The sequence below is a fragment of the Annulohypoxylon truncatum genome (genome assembly GCF_022578515.1).
Source record: "Annulohypoxylon truncatum strain CBS 140777 unplaced genomic scaffold F4807scaffold_32, whole genome shotgun sequence".
In the NCBI taxonomy this organism is placed as follows: domain Eukaryota; kingdom Fungi; phylum Ascomycota; class Sordariomycetes; order Xylariales; family Hypoxylaceae; genus Annulohypoxylon; species Annulohypoxylon truncatum.
Window position 1 is genome coordinate 222,408 of NW_025953818.1, and position 17,333 is coordinate 239,740.

At 50.3% G+C, this 17,333-nt stretch overlaps 6 protein-coding genes across 6 annotated transcripts; 4 read left to right on the forward strand and 2 right to left on the reverse strand.

Moving 5' to 3' along the window:
• Positions 1–685: 685 nt before the first annotated feature.
• On the forward strand, positions 686–3,510 carry F4807DRAFT_437984 (uncharacterized protein; the record flags this gene model as incomplete). Its single annotated transcript, XM_047999092.1, has 1 exon — positions 686–3,510. A coding segment is annotated over one exon (2,524 nt), but the record flags the coding sequence as incomplete, so codon positions are not given.
• A 9-nt stretch (positions 3,511–3,519) lies between these two features.
• F4807DRAFT_220998 (uncharacterized protein) lies at positions 3,520–6,419 on the reverse strand. The gene has a single exon (XM_047994061.1). The coding sequence runs from the start codon at positions 6,175–6,177 to the stop codon at positions 3,625–3,627; it is 2,553 nt and encodes an 850-aa protein (XP_047851234.1). The 5' UTR covers positions 6,178–6,419; the 3' UTR covers positions 3,520–3,624.
• Positions 6,420–8,295, forward strand: F4807DRAFT_220999 (P-loop containing nucleoside triphosphate hydrolase protein). Its single transcript, XM_047994062.1, has 2 exons — positions 6,420–7,216; positions 7,285–8,295. The coding sequence occupies exons 1-2, from the start codon at positions 6,661–6,663 to the stop codon at positions 8,118–8,120; spliced, it is 1,392 nt and encodes a 463-aa protein (XP_047851235.1). The 5' UTR covers positions 6,420–6,660; the 3' UTR covers positions 8,121–8,295.
• A 1,157-nt stretch (positions 8,296–9,452) lies between these two features.
• Positions 9,453–12,685, forward strand: F4807DRAFT_463405 (P-loop containing nucleoside triphosphate hydrolase protein; the record flags this gene model as incomplete). Its single annotated transcript, XM_048001977.1, has 2 exons — positions 9,453–10,406; positions 10,469–12,685. 2 exons carry the CDS (start codon positions 9,453–9,455, stop codon positions 12,683–12,685), a joined length of 3,171 nt encoding a protein of 1,056 aa, XP_047851236.1.
• Positions 12,686–14,775: 2,090 nt separating this feature from the next.
• F4807DRAFT_463406 (uncharacterized protein) lies at positions 14,776–15,883 on the forward strand (the record flags this gene model as incomplete). The annotated part of the gene is made up of 3 exons (XM_048001978.1): positions 14,776–15,200; positions 15,269–15,590; positions 15,695–15,883. The coding sequence occupies 3 exons, from the start codon at positions 14,776–14,778 to the stop codon at positions 15,881–15,883; spliced, it is 936 nt and encodes a 311-aa protein (XP_047851237.1).
• Positions 15,884–16,069: 186 nt separating this feature from the next.
• F4807DRAFT_221036 (uncharacterized protein) lies at positions 16,070–17,244 on the reverse strand. Its single transcript, XM_047994063.1, has 3 exons — positions 17,127–17,244; positions 16,738–17,038; positions 16,070–16,663 (listed from the first exon to the last, which is right to left on the reverse strand). The coding sequence occupies exons 2-3, from the start codon at positions 16,975–16,977 to the stop codon at positions 16,385–16,387; spliced, it is 519 nt and encodes a 172-aa protein (XP_047851238.1). The 5' UTR covers positions 16,978–17,038; positions 17,127–17,244; the 3' UTR covers positions 16,070–16,384.
• Positions 17,245–17,333: the final 89 nt, after the last annotated feature.

The window sequence follows — 17,333 nt, forward strand, 5'->3', positions numbered from 1 at the left end:
ATGCTCAAGCTGCGGCTATGCAAGCATTTACAAGGGCCAAAGAACGTTCTTCTATTGAGACAACGCTGTGGCCACCACCACGGAACAACGACTTGAATGACGCGAATAGCTATGACGGCACTCCTGGTAGGGGACGTACCGGCTCTGTCATCAGACGTCAACAAAGTGTTCGCTTCGTGCGGGACAGAGCTCCGCGGAGCATGGAAGGCCACGCAACAGCCGATAATACGACGCTCGATTCCAATACGAATAGCATGAAGTCAAGAAACGCTATGGATAGTATCGAGCCTCGACCGATTACTAGTGCCTCCGCTGTCGGAATGGTCTCTGCTGCCAAAGGTACAGCTGGCGATTACATCAACGCTCTTTTCATAGGAGAGGAGTATTATACACCTGAGGATGACTTTGCCTCAGCTCCTTCATCATATCGAAAGATTCGGAAGTCTAGGTCAATGTTTACTTGCTCAGAAGTGAGCATGACCTCTAGAAACCACGTTCGGACTCCAACTTCAACGACGATGAATCAAATACCTCCATCATCTGCGGCCTCGGTGAACATGGATGGAGAGGGAAGCATGCGCTCAATCAAACTCAAAGCACCGAAATCTATGTCGTTCTTGAGAGGACGTCGTGATCAACCAATGCTGTCTTTCAAGCGTCGTGGTAGCGCCCCTATTCCGCCGCACATGGATGGAAATGCTGGATCTCCAGGCAATAAGGATAAGCTTACGAAATCTCTGCCACCGTCTTTCCTTCGCTCGAGGTCTGGTAACACGGACAAATTCATCAGAAAGAGCATGAGAGACGTCAGCAATGACACCATACTAATCAACGGAAAAATACCAAAAGATGGTAGCTTGAGAAACCGAGCTCGGAAAGTCTCGCATAACTTTAAACACAAATTGAAGAGTCTCTTTAGTTTGGTCAAGGGGGATTCTGATAAGGAGGTGTTTCCTCCTCAGCAAATTGAGGCGTCAAAGTCACACGTCACTGACGATGATTACATGAGGATCAATGAGTTCCAATTCGACTCCAGAAGCGATGAAGCTGCCATTTCTCGTGTTCCATCTGGTGTTCCATCCTTGCACGCAGTTCCTTCGCATCAGCAACTTCGCTCGCGACAAGGGAGTGTCGAGAGCCTCCGAAGCGAAAGACGAGCCTCGGATGAGCGATCTCGGGTAACAAGCTGGTCGAATTCGGACACCAACACCATCAATACTTTGAGCAGTCGTAAGGGAGAATGGGAACGGCAGCGCCTATCTGTCATAAAAGAAAACGGGATGCACGTCTCTTCATCGTCGGCAAGATACCCCGGTGTTGCGGCCCATGTCACGAACACGAATAACAGTCCCCACTCCATACCGCCGCCGATACCGATACAACCAGCAACGGTTAACAGCCAAAGAATCTATTCGGCACTTATGAAGAGGCTAAGCGATACCAGCAAACATTCGAAAGGGAACGAGTTGAAGAGAAAAAAGACTGTTGACAACTTAATCACCGCAGCTGCCGTACCCCCAAGAGGTAGCTCACAGCACCACGAAGGCAGAGGACCCAACTCGCCAGCAACCATTCGCTACGTCGTTTCCGATGGTCTATCTAACACATCGTCAACGAGAACGATTGAGAGAAAGCCCGTTGCAAATAGTAGAAGAGTTAAGGCGGAGCCAAGTGAATCTCCCTCTCCTGTTGGGACATCTTCAACTAAACCGGGAATCCCGTCCTCGGCGTCGATGCTGTTGGGAGACGAAGCGAGTAAGTCGCTGAATACCGATGGTTGGAAATCTCCTATACCGCGTATTGAAGAGCCTACACCTCCAGCAAGAGCACTATCGACTCGAAGTTCGGCCTTCTTTGCTAGCCCAACGTGCCATCTCTTCCGCACGCGGAGTCCGTATAGACGTGCACTCCAAGATTCGATCAAAGCGGAGTCTCAAAACACGCACCTTAGGTCTCCCGAATGCAACCCTTGGATGCGTTCCCTAACTAGTTTACCCATCCGATGCCCGAGTACATGCGATACGGAGCTAGACATGAAGATGCAATACGCCGAAAGCGTGTATTCCTCCACCGACGACCTGGGAACTGGATCTTCGACCGACCCATCAAATGTCGCCGACAAGTTCCCAAAGCCGCCAAATAACGTCCACGGAGATGCCACCATATTCCTCAGTCCCCCCGTCTACCGCCCCACACCACCCTCCCTAGCCAAGCACAGGGTCACTTCTTCCACAAGCTCCGTAGAATGGAAAACATGGCTATCGGCCAATGTCTCTAAGCTCGAAGGCACAGGCACACCTGACCGCACTGAATCCGGCGTCCTTGAGTATACTATCCCGAGAACTGCACCCACTCGGCCCTCAGGCCACATCCGGGAAAAGGCCCAAATCAACGACACTGACGACGACGACGACGACGATGAGGAGCAGCCGCCCCTGCCCTTCCCCTGCCTCTCCAACATAGAAGTCTACAAGCCCACGCGCCCGGAACCAGACACGGCGCTCGCACCCATCGAGCAAAACGCAATCCCGGTATCTACGCCGCAGACCCAAACCCAATTTTGGAGGCCGGCAATGAAGAGAAAGAGCACGTCTCCCGCCCCACACGACGGCAACGGCAACGGCAATGGCAAAGAGAACGAAGTCCCCGAGCGCTTCACCATGACGCAAGTTAGGAACGCGTTGCGCGCCACGCCATCGCTAGCCAGCATGCAGTCCACCAACCCCGCATCCGAGCCGACCACAAAAGGGCCTTTCGACTCCACTCGTCGTAAATCGCTCGCGCACAGAGCGTCTGTTAACACGCTCGCGGGAAACGGAAACAATACCACGGTTTCGGCGCCGACATCGACGCTGCGATTGGTCAAGCGACAGCAGGGTTCCGGTGGGGCCAATAAGAATAAATTCGTCACGCCGACGCCGAGTCCCGGGCCGAAGGCCTCGGCTGAGAAGCTGGGCGGCTCGACGAGTTCAAGGCGTAGGTTCGCGCTGGTGAATGCGAAAAAGGCGGAGAATGTTAGCCCGAAGGATGTCGAGGGTGAGAATCTGCCGTATGGTGTGAAGGGAGCTGGAGCTGGTGGGCTGAGTCCGGAGACGGATTTAGGGCCGAGTTCCGCTCAGACTTTGGGGAGTAAGAAGATGGTCGATTTATTTCTGAGTAGCAGGCGTAGGCGCATGGCGAGTGATGAGGAGGGCAGTGTGTTTATGTGATTTTTTTTTTTTGGTCTGTTACTGAGTATTGGCTTGTTTTGGTTCGTTTTGGGTTGGTTTGACTCAAGGGAGTTGGTAAAGAGTGAATTAAACTTGGGCTAGATGTGATGTTTGGGTGGCTGTGAGTTGTATGGAGTAGAGTACGTTATGGATAGGATAGGAAGTTCAATGGCATCGAGGGAAAAGGGGTCGTTAGGGGCTGTTAAGTTAATTCACTATCGTTTAGTATTAATGAGAAGGAATGGCTACCCGAAGCTTTGCGCTGGGGTAGACGTATAATTGTAATGAAAATAGTTTTATGTTGAGAGAACTTGGAAACGTGTTAAAATTGGATTATCGTAATAATGGAATGCTTCATATTAATATCGTGTATAATAAACAGGCGCATAGGTGCTATCCCCTGATTTTTATCTGCTTAGACAAATATAGCATCCATATCCTTATAAACACCCTGCACTCTTTTCCACTTCAACTCCTTCGACTTCACCAACTGTAGCCTCATCTTGTCCTGAGGCTTCTTCCACCGTTGTTGATCCTGCAGTCGATTGATATCATCGCAGACCAGATGCTCCTGGGCTTCGCTCCCCTGGTGCTCGACCACCTTGAGCTCTGTCCCACGCCGAGCGTCTAGACATACCAACGCATGACCGCGAGGGGTAACGACCTTGAGCATGATCAATCCGCTTAGCAGTAACGTTGTCATGTGTAGGGGACAATCAATCGAGAAACCCTCGTCCGAGCCGTGTTGCAGAAAGACTTTATTATACGGCCCTCGAGTCTTCAACACGCCACCGCCGCGCTCATCGTGCAGGAGCTTGGCTATGATGAACTGCTCGTTGATACCGGAGATGGCGTGCAGCTCCGACACGGATCGGCAACGTACGCGAAAATGCAAAAAGTCGCTCCACGGCCAGTCTTGGACGAACCGGCTCTTGCACACTAGCAGATAAAAACCAGCTACGACCCAGAGATACGTCGATAGATTGGAAGGGTCCACGGCGGTGATGCGGTCGCCCGCTGCGATGACCGATAGCCCGCCAGCGGCTATTAGGAACGCGACGAGGACGATATAGCAGACCTGGAACTTGCAATTAACGGTGATACCTTTCTCGTCAATCACCCAGCCGTCCATCTCCCGCGACATCTCGGTCATCTTTCGGGCTATCTTTTTGGAGCTTTTGGAAGTATCTCCGCCGGAGGCCAGATTGTAGCGAGAGAAGACTTTGGCCTTAACTGCGTCAGACAGACGCATGACGTCCCACGCTTTGCTATCGACCTCGAATTTGTCTGTGTACATACGGAAGAAGGCGTTGTAGTCCTTTTCCTTGAATGGCTGGACGACGTCCTTAGCGTCGCTGGTTAGCGCCATCATCGTACGGTACTTGGTAAGGTTAGAGACGGCGACAGGGCTGGTGAGGATTAGAGGAACCATCACGGTGACTATGTCTCCCATTGAGTCCATAACGGCTGTGCGCATCTTATACTGTGACAAATCGCACATCGAATATTCCGCTGAGAGATTACTTCGTGGCGTCTTATCTTCGGCTTCACAATGTCCCCATTCAACCGTTGTCTGCAGGCGACCAGGAGGTTTGCGGGGAGCGTCCTGTTTAACGTGTTTCAAGGCCTGGTATAAGATTTTGAATGCCGAGTGAGCAGTATTGATAGTGTCCTGGTCTGAAGAGGCCGAATACTCCAAGTCTCTGTCTTGGAAGAGGAGAGCCTTGAAATCCTCAAATCCAGTTGCGTAAACCATACCGCAGATCTCAAATGATGTACCGTGTAGTCCAGATCGATTCTGGAATCTGAGCGAGAGGAGTAGGTAGCGAAATATTGTATCTATTCCGGAACGGTTCCGGTTCTGATCAACGCAGTACCGGGCGACTTCTGCGTTCGCTGTGGTGGTGAGGCCTTCCTTGGTTTCGGTGTCGATCATACGGAGAACTTCTTCGCATTCTTCTTCATCAAGGATTCCATTTGAGAGCTTACTAGATAGGCCGGTCCTATCGAGAGCTGCCTCGCCTGCTTGGCAAGAGATCAGCGTGTTGGCATTCATGTCAAGCAGCAACACTTTTAGCTTAGTCACACGCTTCGTGAGCACAGCTAGCACGTTGCCGCACCAAAAATTCCCAGTCGCTGATTGAGAGATCAATCTGGCCAAGATAGCGGAGATATAGTCGATCAACGAGAATATGGCGTCCGAGGTTTTCTTTTTTGCCTGGTCTCCTTCTCTGTTCTCCTCCCACTCGCCATTCGTCTGGCTCACTTGCGCCTGCTGAAGGAGCTTTTTGAGGCGGTCCCTGTTGGCAAGGGCCTTGCAAGATTCGACATTAATGCATTCGTTGTCCATCAGGCAAAGTGAAAAGGCAGAGAATACGATCTCCGCCAGCCTACCAAGGTCCTGGTACCCTTCTTCACCATCTCCGCTGAAGAAGCCTTTAGGGTTGAAGACCAGACTTGGGTCGTGGCTTTCCACTATTCCCTTTAGTCTAGTAGCCTCGTCCTTCCAGAGCTCTGTGGCACTAAGGCCTGCGGGGAGATATGCACGGAGATCATCGAATTCAGGTAATTTGACTGTTTTCGAACGATCCGAAGAGGATCGGACGCACTGCCCTCCTGATGAAATCAATTCCATAATGGTGTCCAGATCACATCTGATCGGCACGGCGTCTCGGTCCATCGGCTCGCCATCATTCTGTCGCGAAGATGTATTTGAAGTTTGATGAAAGTTCGCTCTTTTCAAACGTTGCATGCGGCGGGTGAACTTGTTCTTCTGGTTTCTGGTAGCACTGCAGAACGTCGCGCGGCGCGAGAGCATCGAGTTTACACGATTTGGCCCAGGGTAGACATGCTCCTGAGGCTTCTCATGGCCGTCTCTGGTCTCTGCCTGCGAAACGCGGCTATCCATGGAAACATCGCGCGTCGAGGAACTGCTGTTGACATTGAGCTTGTCTTGTTCAGTCGACATGGTGGTTTTGCTTGTGTACGAGTAGGAATTTTTGGCTTGTACGAGAAACGAGAGGAAAGGGGACGCTTGCGTTCTAAGGTATCTATAGAGCAACACGCCTACGACCTACTGGGGTCTATGAGGTTGTACACCATCTCGGTGTAGGCCTCATTCGCATATTGCATAACCCTGCTTAGGTATTCAGTGTTCACCTAAATGTAAACATAGAAAATGTTTTGCCACCGCGGCGGTCGATGCCCGACTGAATGCCTAATGGAATGACTGCATAAGTGAGGCTAAATAAGGTAGGCTGTACAAAATATTGAAATGAGGCAATGTGTGGTTGCAGCCTACCTAGGTAGAAATGGGCGCGGTCTGCAACTTGCAAGCTGAAAAACGACTTAAGAGGCCTCCTGATCGAAATATAGACATGATATATCAGCCCATTTTTATGTAGCTTCAGTGCCTTCATGTTGTGAACAACACATTCTGCACACATTCATCATGACCTTAGATATAGCCAGTGCAATTAACGCCTGTAGCGTTGATCGCTACCGGAGCGTCATTCAGCAATCATATTCACAAGAACAGGCTGATGCTTCGGTGACGCCGCAACAAGCTCTTAAACATGGCATCAACCATAAACTCGACACTCCTACTAAGAGCACTGACAAGGTCCAAGAAAGCCCCATGGGGAAGTTGAAAGTGTCTCTGGGGGAACAAGAGAAGATAGAAGAACAAAGGTATCTCTACCTCTCGGACAGTAGCTCCGCAGAGACGCCGCACTCTTCCAGTGGTCGAAAGAAGAATTGCTCCCGGAAGAAGGCTGCATCTCGGTCATGCAAGTTGACAGCCAATCAATGCCGGAGAACGGGTCAGCTTGGTTTGTGCGACAGCGAGGAAGAGTGCAATGCATCGGATACGTCCGCTAGCAGTTTGGACTCTGAACCTAACACTGACGATCCCGGCAAACGAACACACGAGCAGAAAATGAAGAAGTGGAAAAAATTAGCCCGAGGGAAGTTCGAGGAGATGTTGCTTGAGTGTATTGTCAACACAGGTGAGTAACTTCACTCCCTCGACGGATGTTGTATCGCTATAGTTATTGATTCATTTTGACTGCGTTAGACAATATTCCCCCAGATTATGAAAACATCTTCCTTGACCGTGAGGTGATTGAGAAAGTAGAGAAAGCAACGGCACTTGGTCTTAAGAGACCCAAGGCCTTCAGCCACGGCGTCCTCAAGAATAACAAGGTGACCGGAGCGATTCTATACGGACCTCCGGGTACGGGAAAGACTCTTCTCGCGAGAGGAGTAGCGAAGCAATCTGGATTCAACATGCTCTCGATCTCAACGTCCGAGGTATGGCAGAAATGTCACGGTGACGACGAAAAGATGATCCAAGCCGTCTTTTCCATGGCGCGCAAGATGTATCCGACCATTGTCTTCATAGACGAAGCAGACGGCCTATTGGGGGAACGAAAGGCGGGCGAGAAACGCCACTTACGAGCGATGCTCAACAAGTTCCTTATGGAATGGGACGGGATTATGAGTGGGACTGATTCGCCATTCATCCTCCTGGCGACCAATCGGCCTAACGACTTGGATCCTGCAGTAATGCGACGTGCCCCCGTGCGTATCCATTTCAATCTACCGACCAAACAGGAGCGGCTCGGTATCCTAGGTCTGCTTCTCAAAGATGAGACGCTGGGCCCAGACATCACTCAAGCAACTCTGGCAAATCTCACGCCACAGTACACCGGATCTGATCTCAAGAACCTCTGCGTGACTGCTGCAACGGAGTGCATCTCGGAGCAAGCCGAAGACAGCGACAGGAGAGTGCTCGGACGTCGCCATTTCATGGCCGCTATGCGAACCATTAAGGCTACATCGATTAGCAAGACGAGAGAGCAGGATCTTCAGAATTTCCAGAATAACCGACAAGAGCAGGCTGACGAGTAGGAAATTCTTTTTTTGGTAGAAGGGCTCAGGCACTGTCGGCTGTAGTGAAACAAGTAATTCTCTTCATAGGTAACCTTAGATACTGTTACGTTCAAATTGAGTCCGTATTTATCCCCACGCCTATAGAGGAGTCTCAAATGTTGTGGAGATGAAGATAATTGATTAGTGTACGAAGTATTGATCTTGTATGTGGAGAAATTAGCTCCAAATAAGCCACAACTATAACCCCACGTCCCCACCACCCCAACCTGCCCAGCCTCACGAGGTATTCATGTACCTACCCCTGAGTCCAAAACGTCGACAAACGGGAATATTTAATTAAAAAGATTAGATACAAGTCTTTACCTGAGCTACACTTAGTGACTTTTTACATACTGTCCTTAACTTCTCTCAAAGGATTCAGTGCCGAAGAAGAAAATGGCAAAAAAAAACAGGTATAAATTCCCTGCTGTACTACTATTTACGGTTCTTACGGCCCTATGGAAAAGCTTAATACGCGTTGCAATCTACTGTATGCGGGGAATTGGTGGTTGCTGATATGATTGGCAGGAATCGATATGATCTACGCCAATCGTAACAGTAGTTGGGTGCACAGCTGGGAATAAATTCCTGCAGGCTCGCACTTCACAGCAAAGTGCCGGCTTGCCCTGGTCCAATGAACGCATCGTCGCTTCCATAAGCACTCAAACTAGGACAAGGTAGCCCAGGCAGGGCTGAGAGTTGCCTTACTTTTTATTTTGAAGTAGCATGGAAACTTGCGAAGGCTGATACCAATATTGGCTCTGCGGTGGCAAATATGCAATCAGTCATCAGCCTCGATGTGTTGTGTACTCGGCATGACCGCCGACGAAGCCTAACTAGAATGACAACTACTCAAGTTTGCAAATATGCCTTGGGCCCCAACCGTCTTTCGGGGAGGCTCAGGTTCGGACTTCTCCTGTAGAACTCTCTTTGTCAGAAGCACGGATTGGAGGCCTGATGAGCAGGTAGACCAAGGCAACAACTGCTAGGCGGCGTGCATATCCGGCGTTTGGTTCAATCGCTTTCGGCTTTTGCTCTATGCTGCCTAGACACTATACACTCGAACTTTCGACTGGACGCGATGACTTGCCTACGCTTGCTCTCAGCCTCGTCAAGAGAAAGAGCGGCCAGACAACGGCCTCCAACCTAACTCATGCCCGGTCACTTGTCTCACCATGACAAACCCTTCCCTTAACTTATTACATTCCGGCCGGCTATTTCATATCGTATCTGGTTCATTGACTGTCAAAAAAGAATATTCATTTCCGTACCCAAATCGACTTCAAGATTGGAGGATATCGTGTTTATATCATGGCCCCGTTCCTGAAACCTGATGTCGATAACGACGAGGATGATTCCCAAAGCTGCACCAGTGGTGATTGCAGCATATACTCGTCATCAATCTCTTCGTCTCCATCGATATGTGTTAGTATGGATTCTGCTTCCACTCTGAAGCCCTCTAACTCCACACAGTTCAATACTAAACCTCAGCCTCTCAAAGAGAAGAATGAGGGCACTGGAACGCAAAACACGCATGGCGACTGCACGAAAGATGTCACTTCGACCATTTCCGACACTACCAAACAGATAGAATGTGACATGGTTCGCCCCCGATTCCACTATCGGTCTCGATCTGCGCCCGGCTTTCCCCATTCTATCCCTCCAGATGGTCCTACAACTATGATCGACGAAGTTAACGACTTGAAGTCTTTCTATCAGACCTGGAAGAAATACGCCGTGACAGAGGATCCAGAACCAGACGCCATCAAAGACGAGAAGGATGAACTGGAAACTTTTCCTACCGACGACGCCTTCGTTTTCCCATTTTTCCATTTGGATTCTTCGAACTTTGGATTCCACAAATACCCTTTTCGATTCCCCTTCTTCCACCTAGACCCCTCGATCTTCGACGCACGCCGACGGCGAATAATATTCCCGTTTTCTCACTTGGCGCCATCTCTCTTCGAATGCGAACCAAGGTCTATGAGAAAGCCAGGTTCACCTCTTGAGAAGCTCATGAAGATGATCGGGCTAGAAGAAGTCAAAAAGGAATTCCTTTCCGTTCGGGATCGAGTCAAGGCAGCTAAAGCTCGCAAGGAGATGCCTCCATCAAGGAGTTTGAAATTAGACCTAATAATAACAGGAAATTCCGGCACGGGCAGATCAACCATTGCCAATATTTACAGAGATTATCTTTATTTTCTAGGTATTGGGCCGGTGTGTACCTCGATGGACGGTAGACAAAATGACAGTTATCGACAAATGGTTAGTATCCATAGCGACACTACCTAGAATATGTAGCTGTTTGACTGATTAAACTGTTCTAGGAACGCATGATGCGTCATCCCATGTCTTCTTTTCTAGTCCGTGGCTTACCAGACGACCTTAGTGACTACAGCTACGACCCGTACCGGATAAACGGGCGTAATGACCAGGATTCTATCCTCGTAGTTGATACCGACAACGAAAAGCTCAAAGGAATATTCAGCCAGCCAGAAGCTCATGGTCGCTTTTCTCGACGGCTTAACCTCAAAGATTACACCGACGACGAGCTACTCGCAATCCTGATCTGTTTGTTGAAGAAGGATTCCTTGAAGGTCAAAGGTGGATTCGACGCGCCGTTCCTCCGCATGTTTGCTAGAAAGGTTGGACACGGACGAGGCCAAAATAATTATAAGAACGTCAACACGCTCAAAGACGAGATAAAGAAAGTGCTTCACCGGCGCGCTGAGCGTTTAGAGAAGGCAACGCAAGGGGAGACCAACATGATTGTGGGCATTCATAACCGATCCTACGACTTGACGGAATCGGACTTTTTCGGAAACCCTCCGATAGACATCTACAAGGAAAGCGAGGCATGGAAGAAGCTTGAGAAGATGGCTGGCATGGAGAAGATAAAGAATACCATAAAGGGGCTGATTTCTCGACGAAATATGAATTATACTCACGAAAGGGCCGGAGAAAAACCCTTGAAAACTTCGCACAACTACGTTTTCCTAGGACCGCCCGGAACGGGGAAAACAACCGTAGCGGCACTCTTCGGTCAGATAATCGCGGAGCTTGGATTTATCGACAGCAGTGAAGTGGTCCTGAAGACGCCATCGAACTTTCTCGGGAAGTATGTTGGACACTCGGAAGACGAGACGCGAAAAATCCTGGAGGAAACGGAAGGCAAGACTCTTATTATCGACGAAGCACACATGTTCTACCATGGCTCGGAGTATGGCACAGACAAATCGGACATATTCCGAAAAGGCATCGTGGATACCATCGTCGCTCACGTCGACAACGAACCTGGGAACAACCGATGCATCATCCTAGCGGGATACCCGGACCGAATGAAAGAGTTCTACCGCAACACCAACCCCGGATTTCAAAGAAGATTCCCCCTAGAGGATGCCTTTGTGTTCGAAAACTACGACGTCAAAACTCTAAGCAACATTCTCGACATCATGCTTGGCCAAGATGGCATCATGGCTACCGACGAAGCGAAATCCGTCGCGATGGAAATCCTCCAAAGAGAACGCGAGCTGCCGAACTTTGGCAACGGAGGCGCGGTCCGCAACCTAATCAGCCGGGCACTAGCCTTATATAACAACCGAACGTCGTCGATTTCAAGAGAACACCAAGACGCAGACAGCGAAACGAGCCGCATCGTCCTAGAACCCCGCGATTTCGACCCGGAGTACGACCGCGGACTTCGGAACCAGAAGGATTACCGCTCGCTGTTCAAGGACCTGGTCGGCTTTCAGGACATCATTTCGGTCTTCCAGGGCTACCAGACGATGACGGCGAACATGCTCCAGTACGGCCTCGATCCGCGCGAGGAAGTCCCGTTCAGCTTCGTCTTCAAAGGGCCGCCAGGTACAGGAAAAACCACGACTGCGCGGGCCCTAGGCCAGATTTACTATAGCATGGGGCTCCTCTCCACCACGGAAGTCATGGACTGTTCGGTGACCGACCTCGTGGGGACCGGGACCGGGCTCACGGGGCCCAAGGTGCAGAACCTCCTAGAGCGGGCCCTGGGCAAAGTCCTGTTCGTCGACGAGGCGTACCGCATGGGGCAGACGGACCTCGCGGGCGTCTTCATCAACCGGTTCGCGCAGGAAGCCGTCGGCGAGCTCGTGGACTGCATGACGAAGGAGCGGTTCGCGCACAAGCTCGTCATCGTGCTCGCCGGCTACGAGGCGGACATGGACAAGCTCATGGCCACGAACGAGGGCCTGCGCGGCCGCTTCACCGAGATGGTGTTCCCGAACATGCGGCCCAAGGACTGTCTTCGCCTCCTCCAGAAGAAGCTGGAGAATAAGAAGATCAGGATCCTCGGCCCGAGGAAACAGGGGTCGCTGGATAAGGTCGTGGACCTCTTCGAGAGCCTGAGCGGGACGGAGGCGTGGGCGAATGCGCGCGATGTGGAGACCATTTCTAAGCGTATTATTCGCTTGGTTTTCATGAAGAAGTTGCCCGCTGGGGAGCATGCGGAGTTCGCGCTGGAAGAGGTTGCTGCTGTATTGAAGCAGCTGCTTCGGGAACGGGGTGGTTAGATGGGTCTATCGAGCTGTGGGGGTCTTCTCATAGTGTCCTTTTACCCTCTATGCCCACCCTGATTCTTTTCCTTATCATACATACCTAGGTGTATAGCCTACATGGTATACTCGGTTCCACCGGCGCTAAGGCGGGTCTACCCCTTAACTGGCAGATGGTTATACCCCTTGTAAGTGGGATAATGTACGTAGAAACTTGGCTAGATCGCGCTATACCAGAGTGGCCAATTGTGTTTCACGATTTCTGATGCTACCTGCATGGTAAGTCGATAATTACATAACCTAGTAGGAAACTAGGAAACTAGGTATTCTCCATAATAATGAACGATAACGTGCTATGTCGATGATCTGTGGACATCTACCAGCCGAGAAGATATAAGCTCGCGCACTTGCGCCGGGTTTAAACTAGCATCTCAGGCGGCTAACATACACTAGATGGTGCGTTTTGATAAGCGCCAGTGAGACTAGGGACTGACGAACAGGTATGCTAAACTTAAAATTGACATGGTCCGGATAGAAGCATTGTTCTTTGAATCCTTCGTGGATAGGTCCAACGCTATGATCTCGAAGGATTCCTGGTGGCGAACCCTTGTGGTAACAGCTCAAGAGTCAGGACAAAGAGAGCAAGGTGAATGCTATATCGGGCAGGTGGCTCAATTCAGCACGTTGGACCCTGAAACTCGTGAGTCTTGAGATTGATTAAAAGTGGATGGATCAAATTCAATGCCAGCGTTATTGACGATGGTCTCTTTTCGATGTACAGTAGGCATAGGTAAGTAGTAGATGGCCTGCCTGTAAACCCTTTCATATAGCAGATTTCTAGACAACTCAACTAGTTGAATCCTTCATTCGGAGTTTTTGTCCCACTATTTAGATGTTCGAAAAAGCGCCTATTGTGGCCCGTGCTGAAAGCCATCAAGGTTAGTGACGTTCAAGATATCGACGGCTCCTCTTCTAATAGCTAAAACGATTCCTTCAATATCAACTTCCAGGTTCCAAGGTCACGAAGCTATTAGACGAGGTAATCTAGCAACTCGAGGACATTCGATCCTTCTTTAATCATTTTCTACTTGCCTCTATCGAGCGTCGACGTCTCACTTAAACTCGTTTGAGGAATGGCTCAATGCGACCTTGCGTACCTGCTAGATACGTCGTAAAGGTGGTATGTATTAATACTCTTATCGTCCGATGCACGGATATATCTACGTGCAGCGCAAGTTTCAGAATTCTCGCTGCCTATCCGAAAGAGCCAATCTCGAGATGGTTTGAGGGGAGGGTATCGAATCCCCCAAAAAGAAACAACATCTCGATAGGATTCCGTGATGGACCTCGGCGGCGCTATTGGCCCGTTTAGCTTATCCATCCCACACGTGGTTACATCAACGAAAGCTGCAGGCAATACCCCTTGCGTGCGAATTAGGTTAGATCGTCGGAGATCTTCGCGTGGAACCAAGATTTCTTCCTCGAGACACCCACCACCAGCTCCGCCTTGCCCTGACCGGTGGGATGTAACCCGTCTGTCTGCACCGTTCAGCCAGCCCGATCGATGAGCCACGTTCTCGCCGTTGACATGGATGTGCCTGGCTGTAATCACGTCACATAGCCGATTTCAATAGATTCGACTAAGCTTCAAGCGCAACTCTGTGCCGCACGTCGACGTCTCCCTTGCAGGTCTCGGCTTTCAGCTTCGTCGTCGCACCGCCGCTGCTTTTTTGACTAAGAAGTTATTTTAGCACATGAACCAACCCATGTCACCGTCCTTGGCCGCATTGGGAATTTTCTTTCGATGAGGATTCCGTAGTGTTACCTTTCGGAAACAAATTGAGATGAGTGGCGGCCGCCAGGGGTCGGCTGGAGGTGGAAAGGGGACAGACATGTGCTGCGGGATTTCCTCTCCCCCATATATGATGTGCATTGCTCCCCCCCTTCTGGCATGTCTATGGACTTGGCTCTAGATTTTGCTTTCTGGTCCCCATTCTGCTTAATCCTGCGTAGGATCATGGACGAGACGACGAGGTGCTTATGCAATAAACCTACGTAGAATCATATACGCCTATGACTAGGAAGGCTCCTCCTACCTAAGAGCCTCGATGGAAGACGATTCGAGTTTCCGGTACCGCGTGAACTACAGCGAGAACATTGCGCCCAAGTACCCGGCCGGGTATCCCGATGGCCTTGAGGTCGTCCCACATGCCACGCCGGTGTACCCCTTACCGGCGCACCCCCCGAGCCATGTGATTGGGAATAGTCCGGATGCAGAGGAGAAGTGGTCTCCGAGTTCAAGAGGGTGGCCCGATGTGCCTGGATCGGCGGCTACGGCGTTACCGCAGTCACCGTCATCCGATGTAGAAAGTCATAAGGGAAAGGAGAAGAGACGGGTGCTGGGACTCACCGTTCCGCTGTTTTGGACGCTGGTCGTGATCGTTTTTATCATCCTCGCAGCAGCCCTAGGCGGCGGTATAGGGGGTGGACTGAAGGCACAGCAGCAGCAGAAGCTCACTAACAATGCCTCAAGGTTCGTGCTATTCTGTGATGCTTGTAATGTCTTGTGGACATATTTTCGGTTACTAAGAAATCCAGCAGCGATCCTGTAACGAACGGGACATCATCATCTTCTTCATCAGCAGGTGGCGCGACACCTACATCTTCGCAACCTGCAGCGACGACGACGGTGACATCAACGGGTCCTATACCCTCAGATAGCGGGTGCCCGTTAATCAATGGCCAGACGTACACACCTTACGCCGTAGACGGGAGTGACTTCCCGCTGCAGTCTGGGAAGGAGGGGCAGCAATTCAAGCAGCAGTGCTACACGAACTACGTCTCTTCCGCGGCAGCGCAGACACACGATATTCTGAAGATATATATGCCGACGCTGGAGAACTGCATTATGGCTTGCGCCGCGGTGAGTTTTCTTCACCAAAATCCCCCTGCTTTGAGACTATCGTTCTGAAATTTAGCTCGTACCTCGGGACATGAGGAACAGGTTACTAACGCCGGCTCTTATAGTACAACGAAGCGTACGCCTCGAATTTGGCGAATAACACGGGTGTTGGTGGCGGCTACTGCGTGGCCGTAACGTTGAATAAAATCAACGCTGGATTTTGTTATTTAAAGAATGGCACTACTACTAATGACACGATGGGACATCCGGACTTATATTCTAGCGCTGTGCTGCTTAACCTCGATACTTCCTAGGCGTCTAAGTTTATTTTGTGGGTGGTGAGATTTGACGGCAGGGATTGATAAGGCGTATACGATGAGATATCCGGAGCCTTGTATCATAAGATCCTTGTATAAAAAATTCGAATTTCTGATAAATTTTGATAAATTACAGGGCCGATGAGTTGCAAACTTGAATTGATTCTACATCTTGTCTTTGGGCTACGCTGATTTATTCGTTCTGATCAATTGCCCGCTACTTCGGGGGAAACATCGCATTAGAAGAACAAAAGCTTTTTTCTTCCTTTTCGGTGAGTGAATGTCTATGTCACCAAAGTCAAAGAGCGGCTAAGCAGGCTAATTGTACAGAGACATGAGGTATGATTTTTGACCTTCCATCGTGAGCCGTGTCCACTTGCCCCATCTAATCCTCTATTGCTATCGTACAAGCCACCATATCATCCTCACAAGCGGTCAGGCATCGCAGATGGGTTGAAATTCATCTCCCTACGATATCATGAACGCACCATCATGAACTTAAGATTGGTTCTGACCCTGACTCTTGCTCAACTCACTCTGAGCCGTCGAGGTGGGTCCTCCCTTGACGCGTTCACCGCCGGTGACCAGCTTCTCACCCTCGGTGATGTCATGCAGGGTCTGGGAGTTGATTGGCTCGCCGGCGTGGCTCTGGGCTTGTGCCGTGGGGCCGCCTTTCACGGGCTCAGCTTTACCCGTGATTGCCGCCTCCGCGGACGAAATCGCCGAGATGGTCTCCGAGTCTAGACGGCCTGTGTGCGAGGATACCGGGTTGGTCTTCTGTGACGGGAAATGTTAGAAAAGCTAGTTAACTATTCGACCGATGGAAGACGAGGAGAAGAGTTAGCACTTACGGATGTAGCAATGCTCTGAGCGAGAGCGGCGGGACCACCGTGGACGGGCACATTACGGCTAGTAACGTGCTTTTCGCCCTGGGTGATGTCGGAGATAACTTTTCCTGTGACAGGCTCGTTGGCGTGCTTCTGAGCTTGAGCCGTGGGACCACTAGCCACAGGTTTGCTCTCGCTCGTGAGCTCCTTCTCTCGAGCGGTGATCTCGGAGATGACTTCCGAGGTGACGGTTCGGTCACCCATGATGGAAAGCCTCTGAAGAGCAGGTCGTTGAGATGAGATGAGTGGGTTGACGTTGGGTAGTCTAAAAACCTTGATGAGTATGGATCGAGACATGATTTCACGTTCTATGTTTGCGAGATAGTAGAGATAATAGTAGAAAGCTCACTTACAGAGTCGAAGCAGATCTGGGAGTTGTGCCCTTTTATTCGGATGAATTGAGGGTCTTTTTCAAACCTAACTGAGAGAGGTTAAAAGTTCTGAAGATCAGACTGGAATGATTGGTGATTTTATAATCTATGATGGTTTGCATATTAAGTTTGTGGAAGCAACAACTCAATCTCTGACCTCATCGATTTCAATCGGTGCTGTTGCTACCC

Coding starts and splice junctions, on each gene's coding strand:
- F4807DRAFT_220998 (XM_047994061.1), bottom strand. CDS start 6,177: ATGTCGACTGAACAAGACAAGCTCAATGTCAACAGCAGTTCCTCGACG.
- F4807DRAFT_220999 (XM_047994062.1), top strand. CDS start 6,661: ATGACCTTAGATATAGCCAGTGCAATTAACGCCTGTAGCGTTGATCGC. Junction 7,217..7,284: donor TGAGTGTATTGTCAACACAG/GTGAGTAACTTC, acceptor TGACTGCGTTAG/ACAATATTCCCCCAGATTAT.
- F4807DRAFT_221036 (XM_047994063.1), bottom strand. CDS start 16,977: ATGGGTGACCGAACCGTCACCTCGGAAGTCATCTCCGAGATCACCGCT. Junction 16,664..16,737: donor CTCAGAGCATTGCTACATCC/GTAAGTGCTAAC, acceptor TTCCCGTCACAG/AAGACCAACCCGGTATCCTC.